Source organism: Phocoena phocoena, chromosome 7 (assembly GCF_963924675.1).
Source record: "Phocoena phocoena chromosome 7, mPhoPho1.1, whole genome shotgun sequence".
Taxonomy (NCBI): domain Eukaryota; kingdom Metazoa; phylum Chordata; class Mammalia; order Artiodactyla; family Phocoenidae; genus Phocoena; species Phocoena phocoena.
This window is the reverse complement of record NC_089225.1, coordinates 81,736,902-81,757,592: the sequence shown is the minus strand read 5'-3', so window position 1 is coordinate 81,757,592 and position 20,691 is coordinate 81,736,902. Positions and strand designations below refer to the sequence as shown.

The following is a 20,691-nucleotide window of genomic DNA, read 5'->3' as shown; positions in this document are numbered from 1 at the left end:
GTTAGCTGCTTCCAAACTGCCTTCCTTCTTGCTTTTCTGAGCAAAAGTGTCGATCAAGGCCCTTGTTCCTCCTCCCTCCTTATTACTGTATTTCTGCTAGTGCCTCCACGGAAGTGGCACCCAGGTCAGTGGAACAGAACTGCTTTAAGAGTCAGGAGGCTCAAGGTTGAGTCTTTGTTTCATGGACTCAGTGTCCTCATCTGTAAAATGGGGATACTGATTTCTTGCTCTCGCTTCCTTGCAGAGTTGTCTGGGGCTCAAATAAGATCATGAACATGACACCCCTTTGTAAACTGTGAGGGACTCGGGGATAACAGAGGTGTGATGATGGTGGGGTGACCTGCAGCCCTGCTCTGTTGTCACTGAGATGCTCAGTCTGAAGCATTTGATTTCCTGGGATGTCTGCTGTCCATTTACTTGTAGAAAAACTCAGGCAAATGCACTGCTTAGCAATCTGCACTTACCCTGTCTGTGTAACCCTCAGGAAGGATCTGAGTCAACAGATGACTCCAGCATAGTTAACAGATCTTTCATCGATGGTTTAAAGGGTCCTGCAGCTATTTTCATCACTTACTCAAGGTAAATTTATTGCTGAAACAGTCTGGCAAACTTTCCTCGTTTGGAGCCGCTTTAGCAACACCTCCACTCTCTGCTTGCAGCTCCGTGGAACAATGGGGCTGTCTTTCAACCAGAGGCGCTGGAAGCCCTCAGGGGCTCTGTGTATGTTGGAGCGCTGGGCTTCTGGAGGCTCCCAGCCAGCCTCACTGTCCCCCATACTCCCCAACGCTTGTCATTCCCTTACATCATTCTCATCCTTGGTGTCACTGGGTCAAGAGCCAAGTGCTTATCTGTGGGACTACTCCCTCCCTGCAGCTCCCCTTCCTCTGCCCATTGGCTCCTGAAGGCTACTTTGGGTCTGAGCTGATGCTGAGAGTGTTGGTGGGGCAGATGCAGACGTAGGTTCAGGGGGACTGCTCAGGTTTTAGTGACCCAGGGAATCCCTGAATCTGGGGTGGCCCAGGGCCACGTTAGGCCTGCTCCCAAGAAAGCCTCAACTTCATATAGGATGGAGCACTAAAGACCTTTCTGTGTGTTCTAGAATGATCCTTTGGGGTCAAGCTGGACTTCAGGGCCATCCTTCCTGGTCAGATTCACCAGGGAGCCAAATGCATTTCTGAGGGTAGAGGAAGTGAAACTCTGGCCAAATGGCCACTCACCTGCTGAACGGTATTATATGGCAGACTGGCTAAGTTGGGGCAGGGTGCTCTGGGGCGAGAGGATATAGAGAGGCATTCTTCCCTTTGGCTGTATCCCAGGTGATATTGAATATATGACTCAATCTATGTGAGGGAAACCAAGATCCTTCTAGTAAACATCATCTGTGGCTCATTTATCTATGCTTAACAGAAACAGGTTTGCAAGCAAGGTATTGGAAGTTTCAGTTGTTGAAAGGAGACCACACAACTTGGTCTCTCTCTATCTCAAATATGGGTTCAGATTACCCAAACAGTGTGCATGGGGATAGTAATTTAGAGCTCTTAGAGAGCTTTTTTACCTGTGTCTTCTCCTATGGTTTTTTACAACAACCCAGAGAGAGTGGAACGCAGACACCACTACTACCATTTTACAGATGAGCAAACTAAGTATGCACAAAGCATAAGTGACTTAGCCAACATCACATTGTTGGGGGATCTGAGATTTGCAGCCAGGACTTTTGCTACTTTCTCCAATACAGTGTCTGGCAAGGAGACGGAGACCAAGGGGAGATAAAGTTAAAACAAATAAACCATCAGTCAGGGTTCAGGCTATAGTCTCTGAGCTATTTTTCCTTCCTTACAAGTTGATTTTTGGTCCCTGTGATCATGGGCAATTGGGCATTACAGTTATGCTTAAAAACCACAAGGTAGGGAGGTCTATAACTAACATTTACTGAACACTTGCTATGAGCCAGATACTGCATTATCCCGTTTAAGTCCCACATCCAATCCTGTGAGGTATAGGTGGGTATGGTCATCTTCATTTTATAAATGAGGAAACTGAGGCCCAGAGAGGTCACATGGCTTAGAATCTGGTGCTAATGGGCATGTGTTTAATCACTATTTAATATTGCCTCTCTGTTTCTGCCTGATTGTGACAACTCCTCCATATATGGCATCAATTAGGGAAGTCACTTAGGTGTGCAGTGTTGATCCACCCTCAAATGGAAGTACTGTAGTCCACAGTCCAGTATTTTTAGATCTTAGGGCATCGAAGTCTAAGGATATTAACTGGAGACAGTAGAATTTTTGAAGCAAGAAGGCATTAGGCAATGGCAAGGTGGGGTGCCACCTGGGGAAGGGCAGAAGGTTCCAGCACAGGAGGATTACTGGGTGAGTACATGGATGGCCCAGAAACTTGATCTCATCAGTGCCTCAGAATCAACTGGTCTCAGAGATGTTGACCCACATTAGCAAAGTGCATAGAGACTGATATATAGACCGGGGTATAATTACAAAGAGAAATACAATTGCCTGACCAGCATGTTTCCCACAGATGAACTACTGGACAAGGTTATGACCAAAATTCCTTGATAATGGAGTCTAGACTTAAGGGAGGTATATGGTAGGCATGTTTATGGCACCAGGCTCTGTGAACCTGCCATGTTCCTCTCCACTCCATTTGATAGATCAGATTCTCTACTTATCCTGACTAGATTGTTCTGCAAGTACAGGGCTTGGTTAGGCACGACTATTGTTTCTGGAAAATTCCTTTTTCATTTCATAAAAATTAACTTTATATTATGTTAGGCTCTTGTCCTTTCCTTCTCGTTTCTCAAAAACTCTGGTACTAGTCAAGACCCTATTCTTTGCCCAGTCATCTTTATCCAGTCATCTTTTCCCATGTCCCTTAGCAAAGCAAATCTGGCTCTTTTAATGCTTCAAGTTCCCAACAATAATATTGACAGGTGGAACCTCCATAGTACTGAACAGCTTACAGACAGCTCACAATTTTCTGTGCAGTAACGAGGTAGGCCTTATTATGTCCATTACAGAGATAAGCAAACAAGCTCAAAGAGGTTGAGTGATTGGCTCAAGATCTTACATCTAATAAGAGAAAGAACAGCCATTGCAGAACAGCCAGATTTCTGGCTCCAAAGCCTGTATTTTTTCTTATGATATTGCCACAAAGCCACAGGTTAAAGAGTGTTAGAGTGAAAAAGACATAAGAAATCGTCTAAAATCTAGACTCTAGATATGCACTGTCCAATACAGTAGCCACTAGCCACATGTGGCTATTTAGATGTAAATTAATTAAGAGTAAATAAAATTTAAAAACTCATTTTCACAGTCATACTACCTACATTTCAAGAGCTCAATAGCGACATGTGGCTGATGGCTACTATATTGGAATTGGACAGCATATATATATATATATATATATATATATATATACACACATATACATGTATGTATACATATACATACATGCATATATATACACACGTATATGTATAAAAAAATATATATGTATAAAACATTCCATCATTGCAGAAAGTACTATTGGATGGTGCTGGTCTAGACTAACTCCCTCATTTTACAGATGAGGACAATGAAACCCAGAATCCCTAGACCTTATTTTGGAAAACTTCATTTTAAGCTGTTAAAAATCCAAGTATTTGAGGTCTGGTTTGATAAAATCAACATGTACCTTGTTCCAAAGATTTTCCTGGTTGAATCCAAAATGGAGGGAAGACAGGCAGGAGATGGTAGTTGGGGGGTACACCTGAAAGATCCTGTTGTGGCCTGAGATTCTTTGGTACATTAAGTTGACTTTCCTGGAGCAGGACAGAATCCTTGATGTATCCTGAAGAGTAGGTCAGGAGTTATTGGTAGAAGTAATGGTTGCCAGTCTAGACGTCTTGGTGATAACTATAGGGTTCCTCACTTGCATTAGTCTTAGTTTTGGACATTGCCCATTAAGGAAGACAATTAGAAGATGCGAGAGATTAAAAAGTCAGATAGAAGCCATAGAGGGTTCTCTGTCTAGTGTCTTGGGTGCCTCTGGTCCTGTGCCACATATATACTTCTTCCGCTCCACCATTCCCAGGAATTGGGTCCCCCTTGTGGAAGAAACATGGCTGCTTCTTTGGGGTTGGCCAAAAGGCACCTCCTGCCTCGGGAGGAAATCTAAAGGTTTCTCATGGATATATCCTGCTTGCTTCTGCAACCCCCATGATTTTCAATCCATTCTATAAGTATTTATTGAGGGCTTATCAATGGTCTCTCTCTCTACTGGGTCCACCTCTCTACTGGGCAGTAGGGTGGATACAGAGAAACCAGACATGGGTCCTTTTTAAAGGCACTAATAGTCTGTTGGAGAGACAAAGCTCTCCTCTGCTCTATGCGTGTGGTCCCAAGTGTCAGTGTTATATAAGGCCAGAAAATGAGGAGCTCAACATTGGCTAGATTTGTCAGAGAAGCCTTTGTAGAAGATGTGTGCCTGAAGGGTGGCGAGGATTTATCATAGGAGTGGAAAGATGGGAACATACCAGCATCACAAAGGTGGTGAGCTCTGAGATGTGAAGGAAGGGGGTGGCAGAGCCCACTGGGCCAATGATCTCAAATCCCAGTATTGTCTTTGCTCCTCCAGCTTGAGAGTCTCACCCTCAAGAAGGCCTTTGATGAGGAATTATGGCAAGAGGCCCAAGAATGCACGTACACATGGACCTTTCCTTAAACCACACATTGTAGCTACATGACTTTCACAGAAGGGTCTGAGACATTTTTTGATGTTAAGAGGGGCTCTCCTCCTTGAAGATGTTGGGCTTGGGCCATGGGGCAGTGGCCTGCTCTGCCCTCCGCCCCACCCAACAATAAACATATCTCTGTTTAAGAGGCTCTTTCTCACAAGTGTTAGATAAATGGAACTGCCTGGAACCGTGGGTCCACCGTGAGGGGCAAACCAATTACTGGACAAACGCACATCTCTCATTTTCCTTCAAGTCATCACTTACTGAGGAGAGAGCTGTTTTCTCTCCTTTCCCGAAATAAACCTGTAGAGCAAGAAGAAAGGCAGTTTTCCTCTGGTCCCGTCTGTTCGTTGGTGCTGAAGAGGTGGCAGCTAGCTGAGTAGCCACTGGCAAATCCTACTGCTCTCCCCTCTCTTCCCCAGTAGGTTTGCCAAATAAAATATGGGATGTCCAGTTTAAATTGAATTTCAGATAAACAATGAATACTTTTTTAGTAGGAATATGTACCAAATATTACAAGTGTAACTTTTTTGTGCGTGCCTCTGTGTGTATGTGCACGTGTGTAGGCGCTAAATCTGGCAACTCTAATTCCCAGCCGTTGCCTGTTTTTATTTTTAAGCCATTACAGAGTGTGTTTGGGGTCTCTGTTTAGGAGCAGGGTGTCTGTCTCACTCCTGGGTGGGTTGTGCTGGAGAGCCACCTTCTTTGAGGAGGAGGCCTAACATTTCTACGTCCTGGGGGACCTGAGGTCCCTCTGAAGGGGAAGTAGGGGATGTTGGGAAGAGGGTGGCACCTGGGGTGTGGGGAGGATCTGGTTTCTGGTCTCAGCTTTGCTTTTGGCTGAATGACCTTGGACAAATTACTTTGCCCCTCTGGGCCTCTTTCTCCTTCCCTTGTAAAAGATTGGGATTGCACTGGAGGATCTGGATTCTCTGCATGGGGAAGCTTGGGAAGCACGTTCTGCTTGGGATGCAGAGCGTGAGACTGTTGAGAGGCAGTAGAGGGAAGGCAAGACTTCAGGCTGCACTCCCTCCGCACACGTGGGGGAAGCTGATGGGCAAAAGGTGCAACGGCACAATTAATACAGAATTGGGCCTGAAATTCTGCTGTTTCAGACCTTGATGGAAAACACACTCTCACACCAGAATGCGAGGCGGGGAGGCTCAAGGTGCACCTCCTCCCATGTCCCCACTGACCTGCACATTGGAGCCTGTACATGGTGTCAGGGGGCCACGTCCGCAGGAGGCCGCGGAGGTATCTCGTGGCTGAATACCCAGGCTGGATCCACCGTAGGCCCTGGCTCTCTGGTTGGCTTCGGAAGTGGAGGTACGGCTGCCAGGCTCTGTCCTGCTCTCTCTGTGGGGACAGCAGTCAGGAAACAGCATGGCTGTTGAGCTGGGAGCCTCCCAGTGATACAGGCTGGCTAGCACAATCCTCATCAGTAATCTGGGAGACTCCCGGAAGGTGCTGGAAGGCACCAGAAACGGATGCCTCGGCCAACAGACATAAACCAAGAGCCCACCAAGCAAAGCTCTGAAAGGCCCCTGTGTATTTGCAGTTGGAAGGAGAAGGAGAAATGAGAAATACCAGATCCCATCTTGAGATAGAACACCAGAAAAGGATAAAGAGCCTCAAAAGAAAACACATCATTTAGTTAAGCCTGTGGAAATCATTTTAGTATCTTAAAAAGTGGCCCCGTATGAGAAAGCCAGGTCGACAAATCAGCATCAGCGTTCAATGTTTGCAGTATGAATAATGGGACAGACAAACTCTGTCCGTGTTCACGAGGAGCATGGCATTTTGAAAACATCTGGCTCTGCTGCATTTTGTTTCAGCCAGGGAGAAGTTTCTGGGAATCTACCTGCCAAAGTCACTATGCAAGACATCATGGGAAATAAATGTGAATAATAACATCTTACACTTGGCTAGGGCTTTATCTTCTACAAATAATTTTCACTTCATTATAATCCTTTAAGGTGGACAAGTTAATATCATAACCACTTAAATGAGGTAGAAATTCTCTAAGGATAATCAGTTAAGCACAAGAATAGCAAACACGTGGTCCTTGTGTTGACATCTCTCCTCATCCCTGTTGTCCATGGCAGACATCACCAATCAATCACAGCACTCTTTACTGAAGAACTGATTGTGATCTGAGTCTTTGCTTTTTCTCTGGAGAAAAAGCGACAAATAAGGCAGATTGATAACTAATATATAAATTGACTAAAGGTAAAAAAAAAAAGCATGGCTTATTATTCAATTGGCTCTACTGTCTCAGAATTTGTTAATTAAATGAATGCTTGGAATCCAAGCACAGAGCATCACCTGGTCCTTCATGTCTGGACAGTTTATGTGGCAAGTACTTCAAGTACAAAAAGAGCCTGAAAAACTCAGCCCCACGTAAATCTTGAGGCTTTTTCCAGAGGACATGAGAGAGGGAGTTGTAGGGAGGGCAGTGGACACAAAATGACTTATGTTCTTTCACTCACTCCATTTTTTCATTTGGTTGTGCAATAAAAATTTGTTGAGCACCTTCTACATGCCAGGCACTGTGTTAAGCCCTGGTCTATGGAACCACTAGATCCAAGGCTTTTTCTGGATGAACTGGAACTTCATTTCCTCCTGTAAATCTTTGCTTCCAATGACTTCCCTCTAAATGTGATAAAACCAAGCCTCCTCTGAGGTGCTATGGCCCTGGTGCAGATGGCATGACGCCCTGTCTGATCTGGATAAGAGCCCCTTGTTTTTCAGTAGGGGGCATTTCTGAAGCACCTGCTTGGTTCTGTAGCTTTGCTTGGCCACTTGCTCAATGTGGCAGGGAGTTGCCGAGAAGAATTAGGGAATCCCTTATCCTGGAATTTGGCACATCTAGATACATTTTTGCCTTGAGTTTGAAAGCTGATCTTGGCCTCTGTATTAGTTTCTTATTGCTGTTTAACAGATTACCATACACTTAGTGGCTTTTTATTATTATTTTTTTTTTTCGGCCGCGCTGCGTGGCTTGCACAATATTAGTTCCCCGACCAGGGATTGAACCTGGGCCCCTGGAGTGAAAGTGCTGAGTCCTAACCACTGGGCCACCAGAGAATTACCCCCTTAGTGGATTTTTTAAAAAAATACATTTATTTATTTATGGCTGTGTTGGGTCTTCGTTGCTGTGCACGGGCTTTCTCTAGTTGCAGCAAGGGGGGGCTACTCTTCGTTGTGGTGTGCGGGCTTCTCATTATGGTGGCTTCTCTTTTTGCGGAGCACAGGCTCCAGGCACGCAGGCTTCAGTAGTTGTGGCTTGTGGGCTCTAGAGTGCAGGCTCAGTAGTTGTGGCGCACGAGTTTTGTTGCTCCGTGGCATGTGGGATCTTCCCAAACTGGGGCTCGAACCCATGTCCCCTGCATTGGCAGGTGGATTCTTAACCACTGCGCCACCAGGGAAGTGCCCTTAGTGGCTTTAAATGATACAAATTTGTTATTTTACAGTGCTGGAGGTCAGAAGTTTGAAATGGGTCTCACAGGGCTAAAATCAAGGTGTTACAGGGCTTTCTGGAGGCTCTAGGGAAGAATCTGTTCCTTTGCTTTTTCCAGTTTCTAGAGGCTGCCTGCGTTCCTTGGCCTGTGACCCCTTCCTCCATCTTGAAAGCCAGCAACATTGGGCTGAGTCCTTCTCATGCTGCCATCTCTCTGGTTCTCTCTTTTGATTCCGTCTTCCCCTTTTAAGGATCCCTGCGATTATACTGGGCCTGCCCTGATAATCCAGGATAACCGCCTTGTTTTAAGGCCATCTGGTTAGTAATCTTAATTCCACCTGCAACCTTAATTTCCCTTTGCCATATAACCTAGTATATTCATAAGTTCCAGCAATTAGGTTGTAGACATCTTTGGGGGGCCATTATTCTGCCTACGACAACCTCTTTAAGTTTTTTTTTCTGGTTTTCTGGTTCCTGTTCGTAATTTCTCAAATTATGCCTGTGAAGTTGGTTCATAAATTTCACATCTCATTGGATTAACTGAAGTACTGCGGGAGGCCGCAGGCCTGCTTAGGTTACCAAAAAGCTCACTCAGGGTTAAATCTATTCACTCATTTCCAACATGTAGAGTAATAAGTTAAGTGGAAAAAAGCAAGGTATTAGAAAGAATGTATAGTACAACTACAATCCCATTAAAGTTTATTTTATAAATATATAATCATGGTGGAAAAACTGGAAGAAAATACATTAAAATTCTAATAACAATAGTATTAGGGTGTTGGGCATAAGATTACAGATCGTTTTTTCTTCTCTTTTTATGGAATCAAAATTTCAGTAAAATAGATTATATTATAAATGGAAAACACGTTTGCACCCACCACCGTTGCATACATTCTCCGTATTTTTCTGTTCCTTCTCCAACATTATCCTGAACCTCTAACCACCAAAATTACTCTAAAACATAAAAGGAGGCAGAAGGGAGCCAGGAAGGGAGTTTCTGGAACAGGGAAATAAACGATAGCAGGAGGTTGGCTGCCGATGGTTCCAGACTTCTCAGGCCTGCCTTGGCTTTGCTAATCAACCCCAGCTTTTGGTTCTTCTGAAATGAGTAATTAGTGTGCACAGAGGGGTCTCTTATCCACACTCCACCGGGAATGCTTCCTCTAACGAGGGACTAGCTCTGGCCTGCCAGCTCCCTGGTGCTCCCCCGGCCTCCATGTGCAGAGGGGCAAAGGGGCGCCCATGCATCTGTCCGCAGCCCCACACTGGCTGTCATGGCCACCCCACCTCGGTCCTGGCAGGCAAGGGTTTTCAGAAGGTGGAAGGAGCCCATGTGTGCAGTACTCCTGCCCAGCAGATACGCGGTGGCAGGGTGCCAGTGTCCCCAGGAAGACAAGAAATGCCCAGATCGCCAGCTGTCATCGTACCACAGAGGGTGGGCACCCTTTGTGTGCAGGAGTCAACAGAGAGGTAAAGAGAGAAATCCAGCTCTCCCAGGGCTGGCAGGCAAAGCCCTCTGTAGTTTGACCCCACCCGCTTCTCCAGGTAAGAGCCACACCTGTCTAATTACTCTGACTTTGCCCACTCTCCCCCCTGGGCTTTCACTGACCTATGCCTAGAGGGCCGCGCTCCATTTATTTTTTACCACAAGACTCAGCTCAGATTCTACCTCCTCCATGACGCCACTCCAGATTTTCCTAGTAGGAAGCAATCTCAGTCTCTAGCATCTTTATACTTTGACAGCATATTAATAAATTATAGTCTAGTTCCTCTCATGGGCCGCCTTGTATCAGGTATCGCAGGAGCACAAATCTGCCTACCTGACCACATTGTACACCCAACCCTACTGGGTAGAGGTTATGACCTCCCACCGCCACACCCTGGCAACTAATATGTTCATCTAACAACTATCTGTTGAGAATTTGCCATGTGTCAGGCAATGTTCAAGGCACTGAGTATTTAATAACTATTCAAGATGTTAGCTTAATGGAATAGAAATCCCCCAAATGTCTGTACTTTCCTGCTGACCACCTGTACCTTGAGCTGCCCACTCCAGTCAGAAGTCCTTCTCTCTGGAGGAGCATAGCTCATGTCTCTTGCCCCTTGGTCAGGCTTGCCGGAGTTAGTGTGCCCTGGCAAAGGCCAAGCCTTATTAGAACAGAGGGTAACCACCATTGTTGTTGCACCTGTGCAGGTGTGCCTGGAGCCAGACTTGGGGCTGCCAGGTGAGTGCAACCAGAGTTGAGGTGAGGGTGAGGTGGGAGGGGAGAGATGTGTGTCCACTTGCAGCTGTGCCTGAAAAGTCTTCTCAGCCCCAGCCTGACTTTAATCAGCCTCGTGTAAACACTGCCACTTTCAGCTAGCCCTTTTCTCTGCAGGTTTAATTTCTGAGAGTCTGTACAAATGATACTATCTCTCCCACATATCTTTGGTGGCCATATGTTCCTGAGTATCAAGCCATTAAGAAGAGAATCATAAAGTGGTCTGAATTTTCCCATAGTTGCAATGTTGTAACAGGGTTTGATTCTCAACCAAACCATTTAGCATCAAAGATTTGACCAGCCATATGTCACAAAAGCAAAGATACAACAACTAGAAATGAAAACAGAAAAAATTAAGCTTCAGTTTCTTTAAGAGCTCAGTCTGCTTCAGTCTGAATCCTGGCTCCATTACTTACTAGCTGTGTGGCTTTGGGGAAATTACTTGACCCATCTGTGCCTCAGTTTCTTTATCTGTCAAATAAGGATGATAAAAGTACATACCCTGCCTGCAAAAATAAATGAAGTTGGATCCTTACCTTGCATCATAGACAAAAGTTAACTCAAAGTAGAATAGACTTAAGAGCTAAAACTATAAAACTCTTAGAAGAAAACGTAGGGAGAAAGCTTCACAACATTGGATTTGGTGATGATTTCTTGGATATGACACCAAAAGAATAGGCAACAGAAGAAAAAATAGATAAGTTGGACTTCATGAAAATGTAAAGCTTGGGACTTCCCTGGCAGTCAGTGGTTAAGACTCCGTGCTTCCATTGCAGGGGGCACGGATTCAATCCTTGGTGGGGGAAGTAAGATCCTGCATGCCACGTGGCCAAAAAAAAAAAAAAAAGAAAGAAAGAAAATGTAAAACTTTTGTGCATCAAAGGACGCTAGCAGGAGTGAAAAGGCAACCCACAGAATGGGAGAAATTATTTGCAAATCATATATATCTGATAAGGGATTAATATGCAGAATGTATAAAGAACCCTTACAACTCAAAAACAAACAACCTGATTTTTTTTTTTTTTTTTTTTTTTTGTGGCGATATGCAGGCCTCTCACTGTTGTGGCCTCTCCCGTTGTGGAGCACAGGCTCCGGATGCGCAGGCTCAGCGGCCATGGCTCACGGGCCCAGCCGCTCTGGGGCATGTGGGATCTTCCCGGACCGGGGCACGAACCCGTGTCCCCTGCATCGGCAGGCAGACTCCCAACCACTGCGCCACCAGGGAAGCCCACAACCTGATTTTAAAATGGGCAAAGGACTCGGATAGACAATTTTCCAAAGAAGAGACACAAATGGCCAATAAGCACATGAAAAGATGCTAAATATTACTTGTTACTAAGGTATGCAAATCAAAACCACAATGAGATACCGCTTCACACCCATTAAGATAGCTATTATTAAAAAAACCCACAGAAAATACAAGTGTTGTTGAAGATTTGTAGAAATTGAAACCCTTGGGCATTGCTAATGGGAATGTAAAATGATGCAGCGACTATGGAAAACAGTATGGCGCTTCCTCAAAAAACAAAAAATAGAATTACATATGATCCAGCAATTCTACTTTGGGTATATACTCAAAAGAATTAAAAGCAGGGACATTGACAGGTATTTGTACATCCAGGTTTATAGCAGCATTATTCACAATAGCCGAAACGTGGAAGCAATTTGTGTCCATCAACTGATGAATGAATAAACAAAATGTGATATATACGTAGTGAATCATTATTCAGCTTTAAAAAGAAAGGAAATTCTGATACATGCTACAATATGAACGAACCTTGAAGACATTATGCTAAATGAAATAAACCAATTACAAAATACTGAAAGGATAACTATTATTTCACTCATATGAGGTACTTACAGTGGTCAAATTCATAGACACAAAAAGTAGAATGATGGAAAATAGGGAATTACTGTTTAATGTGTAGAGAGTTTCAGTTTTGCTAGATAAAAAAGTTTTAGAGATGGATGGTGGTAATGGTTGATAACAATGTGAATGTACTTATTGCCACTCAACTGTATACTTAAAATTGATTAAAATGGTAAATTTTATGTATATTTTAGAACAATAAAAAGTACACATAAAGTTGTTGTGAGGATTAAATGAGATAGTAAGTATAAAGTGCTTAGAATGGTGATGGGTACAATAGTATTACTTAAGTGTTAGACTATTACTTAAGTGTTAGCCGTTATTATAAATATTCTCTATCTAGTGGTTATACAAGGGAACCAATGGATGAAATACATAAAGCCAAGCCTACTGGATCATATATATGGCTTACTTGAACATGTTACCTAACGACCCAGATTGGTTTTAATGAAAATCTGATTTGTGTAATAAAGGATTTTAAGGGATGTGTTGGAAGACCAAGATCCCTTAAAAAAAAATACTGTTGGGCTTCCCTGGTGGCGCAGTGGTTGAGAGTCTGCCTGCCAGTGCAGGGGACGTGGGTTCGTGCCCCGGTCTGGGAGGATGCCACGTGCCGTGGAGCGGCTGGGCCCGTGAGCCATGGCCGCTGGGCCTGTGCGTGGAGAGGCCACAGCAGTGAGAGGCCCGTGTACCGGAAAAAAAAAAAAAAATACTGTTAAAGCAGGAGAGATGTTTCTTTTCCCTGGAGCATGTGGAATCTTCAAAATTAGGCCCTCTAGGGACTAAAAGTGGGGCTTTGGACTCAATTGTCCAGGCTCCAATTCTAGCTCCACCACTTAGATGTATAATTTGGGGGAAGTTAATTAGTTTCAAACCCCCATTTTTCCTACTGCAAAATGGAAGTAATGGTGGCACCCAGCTCATTAGCTTGTGCAGATTGGGTGTGGTTATAGAGATTAAATGCCTGGCCTACACCAAGCACTCAACAAGTGTTAGCTATTGCTGACAATACCTTTGACCTCATCATTACGGATGACCGTGATTCTCTCCTGATCTTTCCTACTTCTAGGTTTATTAAAGGCTCTAAGTACAACTGCTCAGGAGCTGCTCAAATGGAGCACACTTGGCAGAATGAGTGCAGTCAAGCCACTCTTTCTCCCCTTGCTGCTTTGGTACCTCTTAGAACCTTGCTGACAGCCATCAGAGCACTTCGTAGGGGCACCATCAAACCAGTAGCAGGTAATTGATTAGGACTTGCAAAGGGAACTTTGTCTTCCTGATCTTTGGCTGAAAGGATAATTTATTATTCTTCCTATTTTTCTATATCTTTCTATTTTGTATAATGAGCTGATGTTATGATTAGAGTGGAAAAATAAACTTTATTCAGAAAACATAACTTATCACAATATTACTTGATAAAATAGTAGTCTGAAAGTGCCTTCATGGGTTGTATATTGACTGAAAACACCAACTAAAGAGTTAAGCACCTTGAGTACTGAGATGTGGGGAGAGATTAGGCAGTATGGAATCAGTGGAACAAGGTTGACAATACTCTTAAATGTGATCACACTTATAAGGGAGATGGCAGATGCAATACAATCTCGGTTGAAACCAGCTATTGTAAACTGAATCCTGTTCATGCTTCAATGGGATAAAGAAATGGGATGCTCTGTGAACTGAACTTTTAAAACATATTATTTCGAATACATTATTTAATCAATGTACCATGTTGGACATGTAAAAAATATCACCGGATTTGCAAAATTTTAAAAATATAAGAATAAGAAATACGAAAACAATGTGAGAATTGTTTAAAATTTCCAGGGATTTGAGAGGTACTTGAGGTTTCTGCTATGCTTCAAAAGCATCATTATGAGTATCATTTAGATACTACCCCAAATTATGGTTATTTAGATTTCATAGCTATTTGAGTTTTAAATATGTGATGGGAAGCTGGACGAATTAGAGGCCTCAAGAAGAATGGTTTTAATTTTGGGAATGTTTGTACCGTATTTCCTTCAGTTTTAAAAAAAAACAAACAAGCAACACATCTGTGTGTATCTAGAAGTGTAAGAACTCTGACATCTAATCTCTCGATTTAGCGCATTTATCTTTGCTCGTTAGGAAGTTGGGCCATCAAGAAAGTTAGAGTAGGTGCGTATTGAGCTATAAAATGAAACCCAGATGGATTGCCCCATGCATGTCATTAGATCCATATGTAGAACTGGAGATGGTGTGAGATGTTTTAAAAATTTAATTCACCTTCCTGCGACAGCCTTGATTGTCACAGGTCTGAGTGGAGCCAGCGTTGTGTAGGTTTCCTGATTCACAGTTTAGCCAGGAGAGATCCTTCTGTGAGCAGCGCTACTCTATTGGTTACCCAACCTCCCTTTTATTCCCCTCCCCACTTTGGCTCTTTTACTTTGAGTGTGGTGTTTTTAACTCTTGGACTATACTGTTTGGACGAAGAAATACTGATCCCGAGGAACAGATGGTGTGGTTATTGCGGGGCTCAGTTTGCAGCTCTATTCTGTTTCCCACCTGGCTCTCTAGGGTTAACCTGGCCTTCCCTTTCATTGTCTACCTCCTTGAAGTCATAGTTTTGTTTTGTTTTTCTGGTTTTTTTGGATAGGTAAGAAGTGGATTTACTTAGAGAGAAACACTCCATAGACAGAGTGTGGGCCATCTCAGAAGGCGAGAGGCACGGAAATATGGCATGGTTAGTTTTTATGGGCTGGGTAATTGCATAGGCTAATGAGGGGAAGGATTACTTCAACTATCAATATTTTGGGGAAGGGGCGGAGATTTCTAGGAATGGGGCCACCACCCACTTTTTGATCTCTGATGGTCGGCCTCAGAACTGTCATGGTGCTGGTGGGTATGTCACTTAGACAAATCTTTTATTTTAAAAATTCCATGACTTGAAAAAAATAATGTTTGGTGAAAAGATATGTATGAATAAAAATATGACTTATAGTCCCATCACCCATGGTTAAATTTTGATGTGTATCCTCCTTCTTGTATAACTAATTTTTAAAACTTGAGATTATATTCGAGAGGTGATGTTTTGTACACTTAGTTTCGAATGCTGGTGTAATTATCTATGTGGCTATATAAATCTTGAGTGAATTACTTGAACTCTCTGTGCTTTAATTTCCTTGCCTTTAAAATGGAATAATAATAGTACCTACCCCTACAATTGATAGAAAGCATATTGAGTTATGCAATGGAAAGCACTTAGAACAGTGGCAGGAACATAGTAAATACTCAAAAAATGTTAATGAACTTTGCTATTTTTAATATGAATACTATTTTATAACCTGCTTTTAAAAAATACACTATATTTTCTCATGTAATTCATGAGTAATACATGATTTTATTGCCTGACCCCAAATCCATTGTATGACTGTACTTTAATCACTGTTCCATTGTTGGACATTTATTATTTTCAATGTTTTATATGGTAATAAATAACCCTGTAGTAAACATTCTTGTGTGTAAATCTTTGGCCACATCTCTGATTATTTCCTAAGGCAACTTCCTAAAAGTAGAATGCTAAATCAAAGAGTATTAGCCCTTTTTAGGTTTTTGCCAAAATGCCCTCCAGAAATATCATGTGAATTTGTACTCCTAATGTATGAGACATCTCATTTCCCCATAGCCATCCCAGCACTGGATATTATGATTTTAAGTTTCTTGCCAGGCTATAGTTTTCATAATCAGATGGTGCTCTGTAGTTTCCAAAGCTCTCCTCTTCTGAGGTGTTCATTGTCTTTTTTTAATAAATTTATTTATTTATTATTTTTGGCTGTGTTGGGTCTTTGTTGCTGTGTGCGGGCTTTTTCTAGTTGTGGCAAGTGGGGTCTACTCTGTTGTGGTGCGTGGGCTTCTCACTGCCGTGGCTTCTCTTGTTGTGGAGCACGGGCTCTAGGCGTGCGGGCTTCAGTAGTTGTGGCACGCAGGCTCAGTAGTTGTGGCTCGCAGGCTCAGTAGTTGCGGCGCACGGGTTTAGCTGCTCCGCGGCATGTGGGATCTTCCCAGACCAGGGCTCGAACCCATGTCCCCTGCATTGGTAGGCAGATTCTTAACCACTGTGCCACCAGGGAAGCCCGTGTTCATTGTATTTAATTCCAAATCCCTCTTGAGTTTTTTTCCTCCTATTTTAATGTACCACGTCCTCTAATCTTAAATTCCTGCCTTATTACTATTCCAAACTTTTTCTTTCCTTTCTGATTTCCTCACACCATTTCCCTTCTACTCATTTGGAGTGAGACTACAGTGTTCTGTTTGTACAGTTACATGTTGTAAATCTGGTAGCTAGATACCTCAGGAAGACAGGAACTTTTTTTCATGGAGCCCAAGTCTAACTAAAATTGAAGCCATCCCCAAACAGACTCATCTACTTTATAAAGTAATAAGATCACTGTTGCCTGGAATATTTAAGCCCTATAGACAAGCATCTGAAAGCTGTGGAGGGTATTCTTGCTCTGGGCAGTAAGTCAGCCTACATTATCAGCATCCAGACAGGAAAACAGAAACCACTCTAAATATTTAAGCATAGAAGGAATTTAATTCAGGTAATCGGTTACACAAGTGAATAGAGAGCTCAGAAGCCAAAAAGATGTTGAGGCAACACTGAGATTAGTAACATCAGGAAGGCAGTCTGACCCCTAGGTGAAAGGGCAGAGTGAGGAGCTGGCAGGGTCACCTGGAGGAACCTAGAGCTACAACGGCCCTGCTTGTCTGTTGGGAGCTGGGCCACAGAGGTGATACGGGTGCTTCTCACCACTACAGGTAGAATGGGAGGGGAGAAATACCCGGGCTTTTTTCTTCTCCCTCTCCAATCTCCTTCCAGTGTCTTCCAATGGCAAATTCAATTAGAAGCCAGTTGACACAGATGTTTGTGGAATTATATGCAGCCTGTGGTCAACCCCACTGTGATGCAGAGTAGAGTAAGGTAAGGGTGAGGAGTGGATGTGAGGGCAAACACGCCAAGGCCTTCCAAGTCCACGGACAATAGGGTGGAGTGCAAAGCATGCTGGCCCTGGAGAGTAGGCAGTCTTGGGTTTGAATCCTGGCTCTGTCATTAACTAGCTCTGAGACCCTGGCCAAATCACTTAACTCCTCCGAGCCTCATTTTCCTCATCTACAAAAGGGGGCAAGAAAAACTATATCTCACAGGTCATTGTGAAGATTTAATGAAATAATAGCTGTAATATAATACTAAGCATTCAACAACAGTTGGTTTCCTTTCGTCCAAGAATTTATGATTTTTAATACAAAGAGCAATTGGGCATTTGGTCAAGGTCATTAAGCTTCTTTGTATTTTGAAAGAAGGAAAAGGAGCAGAGGAACTTTCCTTTTGGAAACTCTGCCTTGGTGGGGTAGGTGATAAATTGCTCAGTAATGATACTGGGGGATGATCTAAAAAACATTGACGGTATCATGCATGATCGATTCATTCATTTCACAAACATTTATGGGTACTCACTTTTTTCTGGAAGCTAAGATTTAGATGTGGCTCCTGCCCTCAAGGAGATGGTAACCATTGGACAAAGAGATGAATTGTAATGTATGATGGTATGGGAATGCTCACAGAGGAGGGAGTGATGGGATAGCTCTGTCTAGGGAAGTGGGAGAAGCTTCAGTGGGTGATGACATTGGAGTTGTGTTTTGAAGGATGAATAGGAGTTTTCCAGATGTAGAAACATATGCAAAAGTGTAGAGTCACAAAAGGGCATGGGATGTTAGTGGAACGGTAAGCTCTTCACATGGGTGGGGTCTTGAGGGGTCCATAGTCATGGCGGTGGCTAGAACAAGTTGCAGATACGGCTAGAAATGGAAGAGAAAGCCAGTGCTTGAAGCGCTTGGTACAAGAAGTTAACGACTTTATCCTGTGGGGAATGAGAAGCCAGCAGAGACTTTTAAACTAGGGAGTCACCCACCATCTATAAGCTAGAATTTCACAAAGTGACACATTGTCCCAGCCTCTCTCATGGCCTCAACCATAGGGCTGATGCATGTCATTATATAAAGCAGGGGCCATGTACACATCTCATAAGACATTAGAGCATATGAATCAGAGAAATGAGAACAGGGGTTTCCCCTTAATATTAAATTCAGAGTGGAAAAAGTCATTAACTTATCCTGCAGATGCTGAAGGGCTCAAGGTAAATATTTTAAACGTTCTCCTCATTTCCACAAAGCCCAGAACATCAGAGGTGAGATGATGATGCTTGTGGCTATGAGACAGAACTTCAAGGATTCTGATGAAACGTGTGCTAGCCCAGATCTGTCTGAATGCTGAAAAGGACTTTGTGTCATATTCTAATGGAAAGGAAAACACAAAATGATAATAATATAGCCCTTTATGCTTTTCAGAGCCCTTTCACATAGATTATTGCATTTAAGCCTCATGACAATTGTGTACTGTGAGTACTATCCCATTTTAGAGATGAAGAAATGGAGGTCTGAGGGTCTCATACCTTCCTAGGGTCTGCAAAGAAGTTATATCCAAAGCTGCCACTGGATTTCTAGAGACACAGACCAGGGCCTTCCCTGAACCCTGGACAGTGCTCTGCCTACCTGTCTCCTTCCGTACGCCAGGATGGCTTCTTTGAGGTCCTGAAGTGTGTGCAGTTCAAGATCCAGCCTCTTCCTGTGGCCTTTGGGGCAGTAGGGGCCTTTACTCCTCTCTTTGGGGGTCAATGCTGATATGGCTAAGCCTTCCGAGTAGAGGATCAGGGCACCCTTTCTAGTGCTGAATGTTTTAGGAAGAAAGAGGCTCCACCTGTGCTGGTTGGCATTGCCCTCATCCTGCGGTTTGCTGACCAGGGTATAATCTTCTGGGGACTTCCAGTTCAGGTAATCCTGCAATGGAAAGAAACCTCCTTGATTGGTCCACAGTGGAAGGCCCTTTTATAGGAAATACTGCCTGGGCAGGTGTTTGGCATGTTTTTAGTGACTGGTTTTCTCTGAATTGCTCACATGGTGTCACAGAATACATTCACTCTTCTTAGCAACTGTTTTTGTTCTCTGCCTCTCAGAGTTAGCAGAACCTAGGGCACGATTCTGTTTTACCCTATATAACTTTCAGGAGAGCCATTTATGCCTGGAGGCTTAAATAGGGTAGAGTGTAGCTTCCAGGCCCGTTAAAATTTCCTGGTATGCAAGTAAGTCCTCAGAATTACCAAGGGCAGCAGATAACTTTGAAATTAGACCTGGACCGGCTGGCAGTTTAAATAGGAGAAAACCATTCCAGCCCATCACTTCAGCTGTACACAGGGAGAATTTCCATACATTCTAGATGCTATGTAACGTTACCTAATTTGGCTGTTTAAGAGCCTATAAAGTAGTTACATATCTTGTAAGTAAGTAAATGCCATTGGCCACAGAGGTCCTTTGAAAATTTATATGTCTTTTAATACAGTGAAAGTCAAATATCATGACAAACTACAACAACAGAGGAAATCTCTGTGTGATCCAAAATTTTTCAAAGTACCCCCAGTGGATTTCTTATTCCTGGCAGGATTCAATGAAATAAAATTCCAGTACAACAAGGGAATTTTGCTACCTCTTTAAAATCTTCTAAACTGAAAAAATTTTTGGCCTATATTACATGTGAGTCCTGGGGGTTGAATTCCAGAAGGTTCAAGGAAGCCATTGAATTGGCACGAATATTTCAGCATTTCAACCACAGAGCATAATGTCTAAAAACCAAACAGCCATCAGCTTGCCTAGAACACAGGTGGAAATTCTGGTCTTGTACCAAACCGCCCAATTTCTAGACAATTTGGAATCTCCTCCAGTCTAAAGCAAATGAGGCTGTAAGTCAGTGTGTGAGGGGGAGGACGAGGGCCCCAGTGGCAATCTCTGTGTGTCAAGCAAACTTTCTTGTTTTCTCGAATTTAAGAAAAGGAGGAGGGACAATCTTCCAGTGATCCCCACCACTGGACCAACAAAACAAACCAAAACACACAGGGCTCAGCCCCAAATGAAAAAATAGAACATTCCTCCTCCACCTCCAAAATATGCTTTTATTCAGCTGTAAGACTCACCTCTGGTTCAAAATAGACTTCTAGCTTCTGTTTGTTCTGGACCAACTTCCCCTGTCCCCGGCTCAGGAGAGAGAGGGTGAACATATTTTCCCTCTGACCACCCTTCTCAAGGGCAGTTCATCTTGGTTTTGAAGGCTGAAAACTGGTCACACCTCAAGATTTCCTGAGCTCAGCAGTGAGCCCAAGAAGACCACAAACACTGGGCCTTTTATTAAATACATTTTCCCCTCATACAGCAGCTTCTTAATAACAACCAGTCACACAGTTTAGACAGTGTGTGTCTTTGTCGGGAGAAAAAATAAACCGCAAACCCA

General features: G+C 43.3%; 1 protein-coding gene across 1 annotated transcript in view; it reads right to left on the bottom strand.

Moving 5' to 3' along the window:
* Positions 1-20,461, bottom strand: part of KIAA2012 (KIAA2012 ortholog) — a 116,293-nt gene extending 95,832 nt beyond the window's left edge. Inside the window, exons 1-4 of the mRNA XM_065880791.1 lie at positions 20,378-20,461; positions 18,906-19,190; positions 5,926-6,085; positions 3,688-3,843 (exon numbers count right to left, since the gene is read on the bottom strand). Of these exons, the coding sequence (XP_065736863.1) occupies positions 3,688-3,843; positions 5,926-6,085; positions 18,906-19,190; positions 20,378-20,461 (685 nt within the window). The remainder of the gene's footprint in view (positions 1-3,687; positions 3,844-5,925; positions 6,086-18,905; positions 19,191-20,377) is intronic.
* Positions 20,462-20,691: the final 230 nt, after the last annotated feature.